At 40.3% G+C, this 19,371-nt stretch overlaps 1 protein-coding gene across 1 annotated transcript in view; it reads left to right on the forward strand.

Moving 5' to 3' along the window:
- The window catches only part of FNIP2 (folliculin interacting protein 2), a 116,186-nt gene that overhangs the window by 18,703 nt on the left and 78,112 nt on the right, over positions 1-19,371 (forward strand). Inside the window, exons 2-3 of the mRNA XM_006867923.1 lie at positions 13,325-13,451; positions 17,788-17,943. Of these exons, the coding sequence (XP_006867985.1) occupies positions 13,325-13,451; positions 17,788-17,943 (283 nt within the window). The remainder of the gene's footprint in view (positions 1-13,324; positions 13,452-17,787; positions 17,944-19,371) is intronic.

Raw genomic sequence — 19,371 nt, forward strand, 5'->3', positions numbered from 1 at the left:
TGTTAAAGAGACTATCTCCTCCCCATGCAATATACCTAGGCACTTTGCGAAAATCAGTTGGCTGTATGTAGATGGGTTAATTTCTGGATTCTCTCTTCTGTTCCATTGATCAATGTATCTTTCATTGTACCAGTACCAGGCTGTTTTGACCAACGAGAGACTTCCAACCTTGTTCTTCTTAAGCAGTGCTTTGCTTATCCTGGATCTCTGTCCCTTCCACGTAAACTTAGTAATTGACTTTTCCATCTCTTCGAAGAGTGTCACTGGAATCTGGAATGGGGTTGCATTATATGTGTAAATTGCTTTGGGTAGTATTGACATTTTCACGATGTTGAGTCTTCCTATCCAGGAACATGGTAGGTTCTTCCATTTTTGTAGGTCTCTTTTGGTTTCTTGTAGTAGTGTTTTGTAATTTTCTTTGTATAGGTCCTTTGTTTCTCATTACATTTATTCCTACATATTTCATACTTTAGGTGGCTCTTGTAAATGGTATTGCTTTCCTAATGTCCATTTCAGCACTGCCATTGTTACTATAGAAGAATCCAACTGATTTTTGTATGTTGATCTTATATCCTGCCACTTTGCTGAATCTTCCAATGAGGCCTACTAGTTTTTTTACTGAGTCTTTCGGGTTTTCTATGTATAGGATCATATCATCTTCAAATAGAGAGAGTTTTATTTCCTCTTTGACAATTTGGATACCTTCAATTTCCCTATCTTGCCGAATAGCTCTGGCTAAGACTTCCAGCACAATATTGAATAGGAGTGGTGACAAAGGGCATCCTTCCTTGTCTAGTTCCCATTCCCAGAGGGAAGGCTTTCAGTTTCTCTCCATTGAGAGTAATGTAGTCTGTTGGTTTTGTATATATGCTCTTGATTGTGCTCAGGAATTTCCCTTCAATTTGTACTTTAAGTGTTTTTATCAGTAATGGATGTTGGATTATGTCAGATGCCTTTTCTGCATCAATCAATATGATCAAGTGGTTCTTTTCCTTTTTCTTATTTATGTGGTGGATTACATTGATTGTTTTTCTAATGTTGAACCATTCTTGCATCCCTTTTATGAAACCCACTTGGTCATGATGTATTGTTTTTTGATGTGTTGTTGAATTCTGTTGGCTAGGATTTTGTTGAGCATTTTTGTGTCTATGTTCACGAGGGATATTGGTCTATAATTTTCTTTCTTAGCGATGTCCCTCACTGGTTTTGATATGAGGGTTATGCTGGCTTCGTAAAAAGTATTAGGAAGTGTTCCATCCTCTTCTATATTCTGCAATAATTTGAGTAGAACTGGTGACAGCTCTTCCCTGAATGTTTGGTAGAACTCACCAGTGAAGCCATCTGGGCCTGGACTTCTTTTGGTTGGGAGTTTTTTGATGACCTGATCAATGTCTTCTTTTGTTATGGGTCTGTTCAGGTTTTCTACTTCACTGTATGTAAGTTTAGGTAGGTCGTGTTTTTCTTAAAATGTATCCATCTCTTCTAAGTTTTCGAATTTGTTGGAGTACAGCTCTTCATAGTATTCTGTTATTATCCTTTTGATTTCCTTTGGTTCCGTTGTGACATCGCCTGTGTAGTTTCTAATGCGAGTTAAACTTGTGTCTTCTCCATCTTTTCTTTTGTTAGGTTTGCCAATAGTCTGTCAATTTTATGAATCCTTTCAAAGAACCAGCTTCTTGTGTTATTGATTCTTTCTATAGTTTTCCATCTCATTTATTTCTGCTCTTATCTTTATGATTTCTTTTCTTTTGGTGACTGTAGGTTCCCTCTGTTGGTCTGTTTCTAATTGTTGTAGATGCAGTGTTAATGTGTTAATTTTGGTTCTTTCTTCTTTTTGGATATGTGCATTTACTGCAATAAATTGTCGTCTCAGCACCACTTTGGCCGTGTCCCAAAGATTTTGGTATGTTGTGTTTTCATTCTCGTTTGTTTTAGGCGCTTTATGAATTAACGTTTAATTTCTTTTTTTTACCCAGTCGGTTTTCAGCAGGGTGTTACTCAGTTTCCATGTAGTCAACTTTATTTCCTTGGTCTTCTTATTGTTGATATCTAGTTTTATAGCATTGTGTTCTGAAAAGATGCTTTGTAGTATTTGGATGATTGTAAATTTATGAGGCTTGCTGTGCGACCTAATACATGGTCAGTTCTGGGGAATGTTCCATGTGCACTGGAGAAGAATGTATGTTGTGCTGCTGTTGGGTTGAATACTCTGTACACATCCATGAGGTCAAGCTAGTTGATTGTGCTGTTTAGTTCCTCTGTAACATTGTCGAATTTCTTTCTGGTTGTTCTGTCCCTTTTCGAAAGTGGTGTATTAAAAATCTCCCATTATAATTACAGATTTATCTATTTCTTTCTTCAGTTCTAGTAAGGTTTGCAGCATGTATCTTGGTGCTTTGTCATTGCGAGTGTATATATTTATTACGGTTATGTCGTCTCATTCAATTCACCCTTTGATCATGAGATAGTGTTCTTCTTTATCTCTTATGCTGGTTTTTGTCTTAAAGTTTATTCTATCAGAGATTAGTATTGCCACTCCTGCTTGTTACAAGATTGTTGCAGTTAGCTTGGTATTATTTTTTTCCATCCTTTGGCTTTTAGTCTGTGTTTGTCTTTGTGTGTAAGGTGTGTCTCTTGCAGGCAGCATATTGAAGGGTCTTATTTTCTTATCCATTCTGCCATTCTCTGTCTCTTCACTGGTGTATTCAATCCATTGACATTCAATGTAATTATCAATAGGTATGAATTAATTGCTGCCATTTTGTTAATTTTTTCATAGTGCTGTTCGTTCCTTTGTTCTGCATGACTTCTTGTGCTGAGTTTGTTTTTTATGATACTTCTTGTCATCTTTTTCTTAGTTTTCATGTTTGCTTGTTCTGCTTGGAAGTTCATTTTCATGGTAAGTTGTGAAGTATTAACTTTCTTTGGGGTTACCTTATAGTCTATTAACTTTTTTCTCCATTTAAGACAATCTGTTATATCCTATAATCTACCTGGCCTACTCACCATCTGGATTTCTGTTCCTACATTTCCCCCCTCTTTGACATTGATATTATTTTGATCTTCAGTTGACCTCCCAGCTTCTTTGAATTTGTTGTAATTTTGTTCTATTCTGGACTCTGCCATCCATCGTCTGAGTTCCAGGTGGTGTTGCCTTCTTGTCAGTCTCTGGTTGTTGTCTGTTCTTGTTGGTTTTCAGTCCAAAGCACTCCCTTTAGGATGTTTTGAAGTGCTGGATTGGCTTTGACAAAATCTCTTAGCTTCTGTTTATCCTGGGATGTTTTGATTGCACCATCGTGTGTGATTGACAGTTTTGCTAGATAGATGATTCTTGGTTGGCAGTTTTTTTCTTTTTGGGTTTTGTGTATGTCTCCCCATTGCCTTCTTGCCTGCATGGTTTCTGCTGAGAAGTTAGAGCTTAATCTAATTTGCTTGCTTTTGTAAGTAGCATTTCGGCCACATTTAGAATTCTCTCCTTGTCTTTGATTTTGGAGAGCTTGATTATTATATGTCTTGGTGATTTTCTTTTGGGGTCTGTCCTTCCTGGGGTATGTTTGACTTTTTTGAATGTTAATCTTCTCATCTTTCAAGATGTTAGGGAAATTTTCTTCCAGAAGCTCTTCAACTATCTCCTCTGTGGACTTCTCTGATTCTTCCTGTTCTGGAATGGCAATAATTCTTAAATTGTTCCTCTTCATGTTATCCAGCATGAATCTTTGATTCTCTTCAGTTTTTTTTTTTTTTTTTAAAGCTTTTTTCTGCTTGCTCTTTTCTTAGCAGTATTGAGAGATTTGTCTTCCAATTCGCTTGTTCTGGCTTCCATCTCTTCAATTCTGCTCCTTTCCCCTTTCAGTGTATTGTCCATTTCTGATATTTTATTATTAATTATCTGGACTTCTTTTTGCAGGTTTTGAATTGTTTCCAATGCTGTATCGATCTCGTTTGATTGCTCTTGTAGTACTTTCCTGACTTCTTCCTTGTTTTCCTCCACCCCTTTTCAGAGCATTTGAATTTGTTTCCTTATCATCCTTCTGAATTCCTTCTCAGGCAAATCCAAAACCTGCTCTTCCTCTTCTGGAAAGCCTTTGTCTATCTCCAGCTCCTTTGTCTCAGTTACTCTTTACTGTTTTTGGACATGTTTTGAGATCTTATGTTGTGTTTTATTGGTCATTTCCAGCAGTTATGTGAGTTTTTAATGCTTAAATGTATCTTTGTTGTGTGTTATTAAGCTTACTGGGTGTCTCCTGGTGAATATGATAAGGAGATAGGCTTCCCTTTTCGCATGTAATGCTTAGCAGCTGTTATTGGCTCTTGTCTTAATGGTGGGATATTATGGGGTATGCTTGTAGCTTGGCTGTATGGCCATGATTACTGTCTCTTCTTGGGTAACATAGGGAGAAAAATCTCCCACCTCCAGGAAAAGTGTGTGATCAGAAGAACCAACAACAGAAGCAATATAAAAGCACAGACAAAAACCACCACTTTGAAACAAAAATAAAACTGTGGCCGACTGGCCAGTCGTCTTGTTACATAGGCAGTGTGTTTGCACCGTACAGGCCTCCAGCAATGGGTGGGGGTGTCCTCTCACTCAGGCCCCTCCTCTGGTCATCACCGTAGAGGTGCATAGATAGATATTGAGAAGTTATTGGGAGAAAGATTGTCTGCTATTTTTGTCTCTGAAGGTCAATTAGGTATCTGCATGTGAACAGGGTAATTCTTTAGATAGTTGTGTCCTTTTATATTGGGGTTTGACAGATTGTTCATATGGTTTATCTTTCAGGTTTATCTGACAGGCCTGCTTTTTTCTTGCTGGATATATTGGAGTAAAGGGTCCCACACAAGTTAATTTTAGGGCTGTGATCCAGAGGCTGACTTCATAAGCAGCTGCCAAAGAATTTGCCCTTAGGTCCGATATGTCTGTTTCTCTCTGGGCCATGGGAAAACTGTGAACTCAACCCTGGACTTTTTTTGTGTGTGTGGGGTATGCACCCACCCACCTGAAAGCATACAGGCTGGGAAAGAAGGCGCTACAGGGAAGAGTTGGAAAAAATGTGTAGACTCTCCCTGCACCTCCTTTTGCAAATGTCACTGCACCACTTTTAGCTCTGGTTCCCTGTGCCGGTCTGGCTGTAGCCCCGCTGTCTGAACTCTGCCCTGGTGGGGTGGCTTCAGAGGGAGCCCTATGTCTGGAGTGTTTCCTAAATCGCAGTATTTTCCTTTATACTGTGTTTTTTTCACTGGTGTGTGCAGGAAACTAACACTCTACACCTTATACTAGATCCAGAGTTCTGGTGCTGTTCCATGAAAGCACCTCCTCTGGGTTTTCAGTCTCTCCTCCATGGAGTCTGTCCTACCTGACTCTGCCTCAGCTGCGACCAGAACCGGAAGTCTGAAGAGGAGAAAAGAAATTATTTGTAACAACAGTAGCAAATTCAGGGAATGCCAGTCAGGGGAGGAATCTTGGTTTGGCTTAGTGACCTGCTCACTCAGTGTTTCTTTTGCCTTGAAAGAGCTTGTACTTTTCCCCTGTAGGTTTTGTTAATCTTTTTGAAAATTCAATCAATTAGAAATGCGTTTTTACTAAGGAGTATGTTTACAAAAGTATGTTGTTGTTGTTGTTAAGTACCATTGAGTTGATTCCATCCCATAGTGACCCTGTATAGGGTTTCCAAGGAGCAGCTGGTGAGCTTGAACACCGACCTTGCAGTTCACACGACTTTGCAGTTTGACACATTAGCCCACAGCACCACACCAGGACTCCTATAAAAGTATAGAGTAGATATAAATGGGTTAAGAAGCAATATAATTATTTAATTAAAATTACATTTCTCCTAGTGCTTGGTTAAGGTATGTGGTGGTGATTGTTGTTAAGTGCTTTTGAGTTGACTTCAACTTGTAGCCGCATTGTATAGGGCTTCTCAGGTTGGTAAATCTTTGCAGGAGCGGAATACCTCATCTTTCTCTTGTGGTATGGCTAGTGGGTTTGAAGTGCCGATCTTGTGGTTCATAATCTAATGTTTATTGTATTTTAAATTGTGCTGTGCATGCTAAATAGAAACTATTACAGGGTATTAGATTGGAAGCATAAGATCTTTATGGATAATTTTTTCTTCAGTTTTTGATTCTTTAGAGTAGAAAACATTGGACTAAGAGGTGATGGACAAAGAGTGACAGCCACCACTCATCTATCAGTTTGTTTATACTATGGTGGCTTGTGTGTGGCTGTCATGCTGGAAGCTGTTCCACCGATTTTTTACATACTGACAGGTCACCCATGGTAGACAGGTTTCAGCGGAGCTTCCAGACTAAGACAGACTAGGAAGAAGGAGCGGCAGACCACTTCTGAGATGTTAGCCATTAAAAAAGAAGATGAGAGGAATACACAGAGTCATTATACCGAAAAGAATTGCTCAGTATTCAATCATGTCTAGAGGTAGTATGTGACTACGAACTGGTGGTACTGAAGGAAGAAGTTCAAGCTGCATTGAACCAATGACCTTGTTGTTCAGACCATATCCCACAGTGCCACACCAGAACTAGGCAACATTTAATTCTGTTTTACATAAATTGGCTGTGCATTGGAGCCAACTTGATGGCACCTACTCCAGATAGAACCCAGGTGTTTTGATGTCTAATTTAGAGCTCTGGGTGTTTACTGATGTCTCATGGCCCAAGGAAGGAGCTTTGGTAGCGTAGTGGTTACGAATCTGGCTGTGAACCTCAAAATCAGGAATTTGAAACTACCAGCTGTTCCATGGGAGAAAGATGAGGCTTTCTGCTCCCATAGGATTTACAGCCTTGAAAACCCTTTACAGGGTTGCTATGAGTCAGAACCGACTCCACGGCACATAACCACCACCACCACCATGGCCCAAGGAGTGGGAATGTGAGTAATGGTGCCTTGAGTGCTACATGCAAATTTCCCTTATTTCAGACTTTTATGTGTCATGACTCCAAAGTCAGGAAAGGAGGAAATTCTTTATTTTTTCCTTTTCTCTATTTCATAATTCCCTGTTCACAGCACCCAAACCTCAGGCCACATTATGACTCATACTATAATGTTTTGTCACTACTGTATAAATGTGTTATGTAAAGCCTTCTGTAGTATTTTCTTTGTGACTTTTGCAATCACTACGGCATTGTTTCAACAGTGGAAAACAGGTTCAGACTTACAACCAACCTACATACACATAAACTTCTGCCCATCCTCTTTGTCTGGGAGTGCTTATATTTAGGAAAATGTTGAGGACCGGTCTGCTACGTGTTTCAGTCTTTTCACTCTTCCTCTGATGTTTTAGTCATTATATTGGTCAATAATTTCTTTCTTAAAATTCCAAAGGTTTAAAGGCTTTGAAGAAATAAAAATGGAGTTGACGATCTGAGGGTATTTATACTCATTGCTGTTGACTCGATTCTGATTCATAGCAAACCTATAGGACAGAGTTGGGCTGCTTTATAGCGCCTCCAACATTGTAAATCTTTACAGAAGCAGACTGCCTCCGTTTTCTCCCTTAGAACCACTGATTCACACTGCTGACCTTTTGGTTAGCAGCCCAGTGCTTAGCCACTGTGCCACCACAGCTGGAGACTATAGTCTTTATCTAATTCACTTAGCATAAATACTCATAACTCCGGATGGTGACCTCATTTGTTTGATTTGGGGGTTTGCATATGCTCCAGTCCTTAGAGTTATTGTTAAGTGCTGTTGATTCGATTCCGACCCATAGCGACCCTGTATAGGGTTTCCAAGGAGCAGCTGGTGAGCTTGATCTACTGACTTTACAGTTCAGATGGCTTTGCAGGCTGATGCATCAGCCCACAGCACTATACCAGGACTCCTAGAGTGGTGGTATATATATCACATAGTAGTGGTAGATACACAATACATGATATAAGTATCCTTCTAAACTTATATATATATAAAAAAATTAGAATGCATCTGGCCCTTAGGATCTTTTTAAATCTTTCTCTGACTGGTGAATTATGTTTTACAGTGATAAAAACTACTTTTGTAGCTCATCACCCATTTGTCCTTACAATCTGGAGATTTGGGTAAGGCAGAAAGTCAGGGCTTTGTTAAGGTCATCTGGATTGCAAGTGCAGAGCTAGAATCAGAAGCTCTATTTACTTGGGTGAGCACTAATCCATATCTAAACAACACCTCCTCTATGACTTGTGCCTAACCCTCACCCCACTCTGTGGACCTGACTTCTTCATCTTTAGATAAGCACTCGACCTCAAAGTCAGTTTGAACCACAGGGTCAGCGGTTCAAACTTACCAGCTGCTCCTGTGCGGGTTGCTATGAGTCAGAACTGACTCGACGGCTTTGAGCAACAACAACAAGACATTTATTTATCTCAGTATCTGTAACAGCATAGCTTACTGGTTTGTTTCTCTATTGGTCTTCCAATATCAGGTTGTAAGCATTTTGAGATAGGATCTACTCACCTACTGCCATCCAGTCAATTCCAACTTAACAGCAACCCTGTATATGGTTTCTGAGGCTATAAATCTTTATAGGAGCAGACAACCTTATCTTCTGTGGAGCAACTAGTGGACTTGAATTGCCGACCTTGCGGTTAACAAACCAGTGCATATCATACAGTACTACTAGGGGTCCTTGAGACAGGGTCTAGACTTAGAGTGTTCCTTTTCCTGGCATCTTTCATGGTGCCTCGGTCATGCCAGGTGTTCCAGTGTGTGTGGAAGGAATGATGTAGGAGTGTGCCTTTGAACTCATGAGACAGTGTTCTTTCCATTTGTCACATTGCTGATTCAAGGGATTTTATCCTTCCATTTCATACAGTCCACACCAACATCCAATAGAAATCTTTTTTTTGGTAAGATAGCAATAACTTCTAATTAGAATTGGTTTTTGTTTTTAATATATCGCTAGCATTATGTATCAAAGCTTCTGATGGGAATAGGAATTTCAAAGCACTTTTTACTATTTTTGACATAGGACGCCAATTCGGTGATGAATTTTTCTGCCAGTCTTCTGAAATTATATCAGGAAATTCATCTAGCATTATACAAAATAAGAGAAGAAAGAAAAGTCAACTAATCTGTAAAGTCCTTTTCCCGTTAGCCACCTTCCTGAAATGACTAACCTAGCAAAAAAAAAAAAAAAAAGAATTTCAAATCCATTACTGCCATCTATTTACATAATTTTCCTTTCTTGAAATAAATAGCATGTTACTGGGTGGGAAATTATGTACATTATATGCTTACAGGGTTAGCACTTTGATTACCATCTTAAGCATAATTTCCCTCTTTCCTCCACCCCCAGTCTTCTTTATTTTGAAGTACTAATCATTTGGGCCTCCTTACATAAATCTTTTGGGAGGTTTTTGTTTGTATTTAGAAACTTTTTGTGCTAGGATGGAGGGGAGTCTTGGGGCTGGTGGAAAGAAAGAAAGGTGTACAATTGGTAAAGTATAATCATAGGAGCAGGGGCTAAGATTTCTCCACTGTGTGATCCCAGTGCCTGGGAGAGTGCTTGGTTCACAGTAGGCATGCAGTAAGAATTTGTTCAGTAGATAGTATTTACCAGTTTTTGTTTTGATCATTATTTGTTGGCTTTCTATGTTTTTATTTTGTTTGCAGTTTTTCTTTTCTTGGGCTATTTAAAGTTCACTGTCATACGTTCACATTCTTGGATCACAAGACTGCTCTTTAAATTTTTCATGTCAACTTATATTTGACTATGTACGGTGACTTCCTTGTGTGAAAGCAAGAAGGAAGGACATTTCCCAAATATTCTTCTTTTATACATACATCATTCTTCCACCTGGGCATACTTGTGCCTACTTCTAACCTGTTTCTCATAAAAACTCAAGGAGCCCGGTATGGTGCTGTGGGTTAAAGCACTGGACTGCAAAGTCATTTTGAACTGCAAAGCTGACCATTCAAACTCACCAGCTGCTCCTCGGAAACCCTATACAGGGTCGCTATGAGTCGAAACAGACTCAACACTTAACGACAACAGCATAAAAGCTCAAGGAAAGACTCAAATGCCAACACTAGACCTGGTCTTGGAGGACATATCACATCCTCCTGCAACAAATGATACACCTATTGTTCTCTCTCCTATTAACCTGGGGATGCAAGTCATCCCACCTATGCATTTGACCTGAAAAAGATCTCCACCCACTTGAGTTCTATTCCTAAAACAGGTCCAACCATGCCTTTTTCTTTCTCAAGAGCTTAAAATGGTGCATTACTGCTTGTAGAACACAGTGTATGTTCCTTGGCACAACATTCGAGGTCCCACAAATGCCCCCAAGTTACCTTTCCAGCCTCATTTCTATGTAGTTTTTATCTAGTGCACGTATTCCAACCACTCAAGACGTACCATTTGTCTGTTTTGGTTCGTGAAGTGCCCTCAGCCCGGAATGACTTACTCCCTTGTGCATCCTATGTCAAATCATTGTCACCCTTCATGGCTTTATTAATTCAAATATTGCTGCTTCTAGAATTTTTGCGTGTGTCCTTTCTTGCTACCTCTGTCTGCCTTGTCATCTTGTTTTCAAGACCTACGTGATTTTCTCCTTCTCTAGATTTTGAGTTCCTTGAGAACAGGGACTATATTTCTTATTCATTTCATTGTATCCTCCTGAGTGTCTAATTCACAGTAGGTTTTCAATAAACATCAAATGAATAGATCAAACAAGAGGCTTAGTTTTTCAGCTTGTTCATAAATTATGAATCATATTAAATTTAAAATTGTGAAATGATGGGGTACAAGAAATATTGTGTAAAACGAATTTGTCATACTTAGATCTATTTACTCTACTTAGAAGAAATTTACATGCTCCTCATAAGACATTCAGGTATGAAAGAGGAAGCAAATTTCCCTGACATATCCCCATTGGAGTCCTGTTGTGGCAATGAGAGCTAATGTACTGGACTGCAACTTTGGGGGTTCAAGCTTACCAGCTGCTCCTTGGAAACCCTATACAGGTTCACTATGAATTGAAACCGACTCGATGGCACTTAACAACAACAAATAACATCCTATTATGCAATCGCCTGTTCCAGCTCTTTAGAGGTAATTGTTGTTAATAGTTCATGCTTAATTGTAGAATCCTCCTTGGTTTTTTACATGTATTTATATTTATTTGCATGTATATTCAAAGGTTTATTAAACGCCTGATTTTTAGTTAATATATATTATTATTATTATTGGGCATTTAATAAGCCTTTGAATTCAAGGTTGTGCTGTTTTCAATGAGAATGCTACTTTCTGCACTTAAAATAATTTGAAGTGTTGCTTGTTGCATTTGAGGGAAATAATTCAGACTTTGGTTACTTCCTTTCCACTTTTAATGAGTTATTGTTATTAAGTGCCTTCAAGTTGATTCCAACTCATAGCGACCCTATAGGGTTCCAGAGGAGTTGCTGGCAGATTTGAACTGCCGACTATGCGGTTAGCAGTCTAGTGTTTATCCTATAGTGCCATACCTAGATTTAGTTCTAATCCAGGCAAATCTTAGCATCATGGAATTTTAAAACTGAACCTGTCTACTATAAAAGGATTTTGTTTAAATTTTACAAAAACGTAGCCAAAGCATTTTACTTTCTTGGTCACATAGATTTAACCTCAAAGCAAATCAATAATACCCTATCCCCAGATGCCAAGGGCACTGTTCTTTCCTTGCTTTCAACAAAATCAAAGAGGTAATCTATTAAAATCAATTTCTCTGAAATAGTCTGATATATATATATATTTTTTTGAAATAGTCTGATATTTTAAGGCAGAAGCCCAAGGCTTGTTTTATAGGTGACTCGTACAGAGTTGCCCTCAGCAAAGTGCTCTTAGAAGTTCCACAATCACTTGGTCGGAAGTGGAAGAGAACATGAATATGAACAGAATATATGTGGTGTATGATTGGTGGTTCAAACTCACCAGCCGTTCCTCGGAACGGGGTCTCTATGAATCGGAACCAATTTAACAGCACTGAACAATAGTAACAATGTTGTGGCGCTGTAGGATCAGCACTTGACTGCTGACCACAAGGTCTGCGTTCAAACCCACAAGCTGCTCCTTGGAAACCCTATACAGGATTGCTGTGTGTCACAATCGACGATTGCATTTAACAACAACAGCAACAACTATCTTTACTAGACCATGGATTTCATGCAAGCAGGGACCAAGTCCCTGAATGTCTAGCATGTGCCCACATTGCCTGGAATACGGTGGTGGTGGTTATGTGCCATGGAGTTGGTTCAAGACTCATAGCGACCCTGTACAGGGTTGGGGTTGTAAATCTTTACAGGAGCAGAAAGCCTCATCTTTCTCCCCTGGAACAGCTGGTAGTTTCGAACGGCTGACCTTGCGGTTCGCAACCTGATTTGTAACCACTACGCTACCAGAGCTAATTAAGTGCTGAATGAATGAATGGATGAGTCAGTGAATATTCCCAAAGCAATCTATTTTCAATGAGTTTGCCCTTTCCTCAGTTTTCTCACTATCTTGTCATTTATTGTTATTGTTAAGTGTTATTGAGTGGTTCCAACTTATAGTGACCCTGTATAGCGTTTTTGAGGAGCAGCTGGTGGATTTGAACTGCCAACGTTGCTGTTAGAAAACTAGTGCTTATCTTACAGCACCACACCTAGTACCTCGTGTCATTTATTACTTATGAATTAATCTCTCTTCATCAGCGGAACTTTAGCCCAATAGCTTTTGTTTTGCTCAGGAACAAACATGGTGGTTATTGGGAGCAATTAAGATGCTGTACAATTATACCGTATTTGGATTTTAAACCTTCAGTATCAGAGGCAGTCAGAATAGAAGAAAAGAAATACATTTTATGGCATATATTTCATCTCTTTTTGACCTGAGCATGAGTGAGTGGATGGGAGAGGGAGACAGGAGAGAATCTATTGATTTTCTCCAAGAGGCTCCCTGCCAGTGACATAGTAGCTTGAATACTCCTGTAGCTCAGATGTTAGCCCCCGCCACAAGCTCAAACATCCAGGTTCTTCCTTTGCACATTTTTGCAATTTCTGGCTGCCTTCTGTGCCCAAGCTAGCTTTGAAAGGAAGAGCTTTCTTTCCAAAGATCTGTTTAAAACAGGCTTCTCAAACCTTTGTCATAGAAAGGGACTATATTATTACAGCCCTTGAGAGTCCAGGGACAAAGGCTTCATGTCCCTGCAGCCCCACTAACTGCCCCAGGCCTGAGGGGGATCACTGTCTCTGCACAGTTGTGACCTTTTGACATTCACACAGGTCTATTGGTTGGGCAGCTTATCCATTCAAGATCATCCCAAATGCTGCAAGTAATAATATCACTTCTCTCTCCTTTTTAATCCATAGTTGGTCGTGTTCGGAATTTGACCTGAAGGAGATTCGCCTGATCGTTTACCAAGACTGTGAAAGGAGAGGCAGACAAGTCTTGTTTGATTCTAAAGCTGTTCACCGGCTTGAGGAGGTGGCACCTCAGGTATGAAATGCTGATTTGCTTTCCTTACTTTTGTGTATGCTTTTAACTACATCTTGCCTCAGTCGTTTATTAATTAACGATCTTCTCCATGAGATATCTGGATGGAGCTTTTAATGGTTCAGAAGAAACGTAAGCAAAGCCTCCTATTCCCTTATTTGCCACCCCACTCCCCATGCCACCATTTTTGTATTCTCATTGATAAATAGGTAAACCAGGTAGTGGTGTGTTGTGGAGTCTGTTCCAACTCATAGCAACCCTGCATAGGGTTTTCGAGGCTGTAAATCTTTACAGGAGCAGAAAGCCTCATCTTTGTCTCAGGGAACTGCTGACCATAAGGTTAGCAGCCTGACTCGTAACCACTGTGCTCCCAGAGCTCCTTGGTAAACCAGGTAGCACGTAGTAATCATGACAGGAACTAGGTAATATACTCTATGCACGAGCTGCATTTGCTGGTGAGTTGGACTCTTGTAGAATTTTGATGCCAAGTGTATGACATGTATGGGAAAACTGAGAACTCTAAACTTCATTAAAGTGTTAGCCTGAAGTAAAGACAATGTGAGGGAGCTTCAAAAAGTTCATGGAAAATGGAATTAAAAGATAAAATTGAATTTTTCCATGAGCTTTTTGAAGCCCTCTTGTCTATGATTCTGTCCAGTGTTTTTCATAGATTTTTAAAAATAGGTATTACATACCCAAGGAGGCCTGGTGTGGCGCTGTAGGATAAGCACTCCACCAGAAGGTCAGTTTGAACTGCAAGATCGGTGGTTCAAACTCACCAGCCACTCCTTGGAAACCCTATACAGGGTCACTATGAGTGGGAACCGACTCAATGGCACTTAACAACAACAGACATACATCAAATCACACCCACTGTCACTGAGTCAATGCCCACTCATAGTGACCTGATGTTGTTGTTGATAAGTGCCGTCGAGTTGATCCCAACCCATAGTCACCCTTTGTATGGTTATAGAGTAAAATTGCTTCGTAGGATTTTCAAGACTGTAAATCTTTACTAAACCAGACTGCCTCATCTTTCTTCCACAGAGATTCTGCTGGGTTCAAACTCTGGACCTCGTCATTAGCAGCTCAGTGCTTAACCCACTGTGCCACACTTGTTTAAACAACATTGAACACCTTTCTTCACTATAGGGCTCTAATATGGTAAAATGCATTGTCAGCTCCAAAAGGGAGTGCTTCTCCAACCTATCTGGTTAACAAAGTTTTTATTCATTTTTCTTTGTGGTAGCTAGAGGGGAGGTGGGTCTGGGGTTGGGGGCTGGGGGCAGATAGAGTAAGGACAGATCAGCTCGTAATCCTGTGAAGCCAGAGTAGGAAAGGTAAGTAACTTGTCCAAGGTGGTCTACCTGAGTCTTTTGGACACCAGTCCATTCATTGAAGCAGTTGCTGTCAAATCATTCCTGACTCATGGTGCCCCCATGTGTGTCAGAGTAGAACTATGCTCCATAGAGTCTTCAGTGGCTTAGTTTTCTGAAGTGATTATCAGGCTTTTCCTCTGGTGGACTCGAACATATAGCCTTTTGTTTAGCCACTGTATACATTAATTGTTTGTACCACACAGAGACTCCAGCACCAATCCACAGTAATTGTAAATTGCCGTAAATTTCATACTACTTTTAACTCTTATTCAGATGTCTACAGCTTGAGTGAATAAATGAATCTGTACTGATTCTTTTTATTTACTCATTTCTTTTCATGTTTAATTACTTGTCACCTACACTGACCAAGGTCTGTGTAGGTGGCAAAAGTAGTTTGAAATCTGTTGCTCACCTAAAGGTTTGCAGTTCTAACTCATCCAATGGCACCTCGGAAGAAAGGCCTGGTGATTTGTTTCCATAAAGACTACAGCCAAGAAAACCCTGGAAGCTGAAGCAGTTCTTCTCTGTAACCGAAGTTTACAGCAGCAGATTTGTTTTTGTTTGTTTCTCTTATACTGACCAATTTATAGCAGTTTGTAGAACTGTATAGCTAAGTTAATGAAATGTTTGTATCACAGTCTTTGTCTCATCAGGGCCATAGGGCTGTTTTCCTGCTTCTGATAAGGATCGTTTTTGCAGGAAGGAAGTGTTTGGTTTAAAGCAGTTTTGCAGGGTGGATTCCACAGTGCTTTAAGGTGGAATTCTGCCAGGTAGCTAATCATTACTGTAGTTGTTGGGCTTGTTAGGTAAGAGGGGGGATGGGGATAGAATCCCTCAGGTGATTCACAGCAAGCTTTAATGGTAGATTAGTAATCAGACATTACCCTTTGTTTGGTGGATAGGAGATATTTTCCCCTTGATTTCCCACATCGTCTCCATTTCTGAAAGTTTCTAACAGATGGTTTAATTGTACACCCATAAGTGGCTCCTAATGATGTGGTACCAGGTGAAGAGGGGGAATGGAAATTCTAAGTGGTTTTCAAAGATATATGATCTTCAGACACAGGGAGTCTGGAACATACGTTTGTTTCCAAGTGTCTCATTTAGTCAGAAAAGGAACTTTTATGCAAGGAAGGTGTCAATTGCCCAAGGCTACAAAAACTGTCCAGGCAGTCTCTAGTCACTGTGTCAGACCCTGTCTACAACTGTAGACTTCTCAGTAGGTTGTACTCCAGCCCAAAAGGTCTAGCAGTATGTAAGGCAGGGTAGACTTTGTGTCTCTTTGGGCCTCTAAGAGGCTGTGCTTATGACTGCTTGTGGTTAGTGCTGTCGAGTCAATTCCGACTTATAGCGACCCTGTTGAGGGTTTCCAAAGAGCGGATGGTGAGTTTGAACCACTAACATTGGGAGTCAAAATGAACTTGTGGCCTAGTGCTTATCCTTCAGTGCCACATCAGAACTATTGGTGGTGGTAGTGGTGATGGTGTGCTGTGGAGTGGGTTCCAACTCATAGCAATCCTGCATAGGGTTTCCGGGGCTGTAAACCTTTATGGGAGCAGAAAGCCTCATCTTTCTCCCACAGAGTGGCTGGTAGTTTCAAACTGCTGACCTTGAGGTTAGCATCCCCACTCTTAACCACTACTCTAGTAAGGCTAAATCTGAAGAGGGTGCTCAGGTGAGTGCTGGGTACTTAGGAATAACCAAGCATGACTCTGAATGCCTTCTGTGCTAGTGACTGTTGTGAACCAGCACATCTATTTTGAGTTTTCCTTATATTTTTTTCCCATTCTCACCCTCCTCCCTTTGACAAACATAACACGTCATGAGTTTGTATCGAGCACATGACTGCAGGCATTTGCATTAGACCACCAGTGTGACTGTCACACTGGAGATTAGATAAACTGCAGTTGCATTCATGTTTCTCCCAGCAAAAGCTGCACAAAAGCAAAACAAGTAAGACTCAGCAGAAAACAACTTAACAGGGAAGAACGTAGGGTGCTTCTGTGAGGGAGAAGGTAGAAATTACTATAGTTACATTTCTATGCCTTTATGTGATGGGCATAAAAATTAACAATGAACTCTATTCAGGAACTATGCAGTAGGTAATCTGGTCTTTCGAGGACATATTTCAGTCACATGCTGTATGATTCATGGTGGTTCCCATTTCATTCTTCACAAGCTCAACCACATGACTGTCCTTCCTGTTGCCTACCTCTAAAGGAGTACCAAAGGAGTTGTGTCATGAAACCCACAGCCCAACTTTTCCAAATTAGTAGCTTTGTTTTCTTAGTTCAGTTTGCTTGTTAAAAATTTAAATGTGAAATGATGACTCTCTTTCTTTCTTCAGTTTCACAGATTATGACCCAAAAAGTTTTTTAATAACCTAAATAGAAATTAGATCTTGTAGGTGCTCTTAAATGGAATTGAAATGTAAGTAATAGTTGCGTTATAGCACTGTGGGTTAGGTGATGGGCTGCTGTTAAGCAGTTCATACCCACGAGACACTCTGTGAGAAAAAGATGAGGCTAGGTGCTCCTGTAAAGATTTATAGTCAGAATTGACTGTGGCAGTGAGTTGAGTGTGTGTGTGTGTTAGTTAATTTCTTAATTCATAACCATGACTTTTGCCTGTACTCCTGGTTTAGCACTGGATAAGCACTCGACTGCTAACTGCAAAATCAGTGATTCAAAGCCAGCAGCTGCTTCTCATATACCTTATACAGGGTTGCTATGAGTCGGAACCGATTCAACTAACACTTTCATCTAGTGCTTTTCTTCAGCATCACTCCCCCTACCCTAATACTCTCAATAACCTCATTTTTACTATCATTACAAAGGAAGGGAACAAGAACTTCTGATTTTTTGATCCATTTGGACACAATTGTTTTAGAAGAGAAATGGCTAATGAAGACCGTGTTGATGAAGCTGATATACTTAGCACGCCTGTCTCTCTTTCCCCAGAACACGGAGAATGTCTCTATTCAAATGTCAGCCAAGTGCTGTCAAGAAAGCAGCAGTGTGAGCAGCAGTGGCAGGAGCAGTAGCAACAGCTTCTCTTCTCATAGCTCTTCTGGGGGATCTTTACAGCATGCTAAGGAGCAGCTCCCAAAGTACCAGGTAAAACCATCCTCTTGGGAGGAAAGCCCCAAGGGGTTGAAATCATTTATTATAATTTCTTCACCGGGAATAATGCCTTCTTGAGGGTTCCACTTCAGGAATATGAGCATAAGTGTTGCAAGAGTATGCATTCAGAGGTTTCATGGCAATGATATTTTTACACTTGGGCCTTTTTTCTTTCAATAAAAATGATCGTTGAGCAGAGTGATACAGCACTGTACTCAGTGCTATGGATTGAATTGTGACCCCCGAAGTATATATTCTAAATCCTAGCCCTTGTGCCTGTGGTTAAAATCCCATTTGGGAATGGAGTATCTTTGTTGTATTAATGAAACAGGATTAATGTAGGGTGTGTCTTGAGTTCAGTCTCTTTTGAGGTATGTTGTTGTTAAGTGCCTGGTTCCAACTCATAGTGACCCTCTATATGGTTTCTGAGGACTGACTGGTGGGTTTGAGCTGTCAACCCTTGCGGTTAGTAGTCCAGTGCTTATCCTGCAGCATCACGCCAGGACTCCAGGGATTAAACAAACAAGCAAGTCGAGGAGAGATGGGGTAAAATATGCCAGACACCTGGAGATCTCTAAAGAACCAGGAAGCAGAAGCTGAGGAGACAAAAGACCTTCCTCTAGAGTTGAAAGCAAGAGGAAGCCTTTCCCTAGAGCTAGCACTCTGAATTTGGACATCTAGCCTCCTAAAGTGTGAGAGAATAAATTTCTGTCTGTTAAAGCAATACCCACTTGTGGTACTTTTGTTATCACAGCACTAGATAATCAAGACACTGACTGAGGACATAATATTGCAAAGAAATAAATTGTGTCATTAGGTTCCCTTTGTTATCAAAGCTACAAAAAATAAGTATGCATTTCCCTGTTTTGTTACAAGAATTTCTTAAGAATTCTGGAGCTGCATATAGGCATCCTAACAAAGTAAAACTTGCTACTAGAAGGAAGAAAACATTGTAGGAGAAAAAGGAAATGAAGATTAGAGGGCTGGTAGCTTTTTATGCTGTGTGTGTATGTGTGTATAAGGTGGTAGAAGATAGGGATTTGGGATGATTGAGCAGTATTGGCTGGATGTAAGAAAGGAAATTTCACAACATTCCATGGCCGTAAAGCAGGCAGAAATATTGTGTGACCAGTAGAAAGATCAAGATTGTTGTTGTTGTTGTTAGGTGCCAATGAGTCAGTACTGACTCACAGTGTCCTTATGCACAGAAGAACGAAACACTGCCCGATCCTGGACCACCCTCACTATTGTTGCCATGCTTGAGCCCATTGATGCTGCCACTTTACCAATCCATCTCGCTTGGGGTCTTCCTCTCTTTCTCTTACCCTCCACCTTACCAAACATGATATCCTTCTCCAGCAACTGGTCCCTCCTGACAATATGTCCAAAGTATGAGAGACGAAGTTTGGCCATCCTGGCCTC

This window comes from Chrysochloris asiatica, unplaced genomic scaffold, assembly GCF_000296735.1.
Source record: "Chrysochloris asiatica unplaced genomic scaffold, ChrAsi1.0 scaffold00112, whole genome shotgun sequence".
Lineage (NCBI taxonomy): Eukaryota > Metazoa > Chordata > Mammalia > Afrosoricida > Chrysochloridae > Chrysochloris > Chrysochloris asiatica.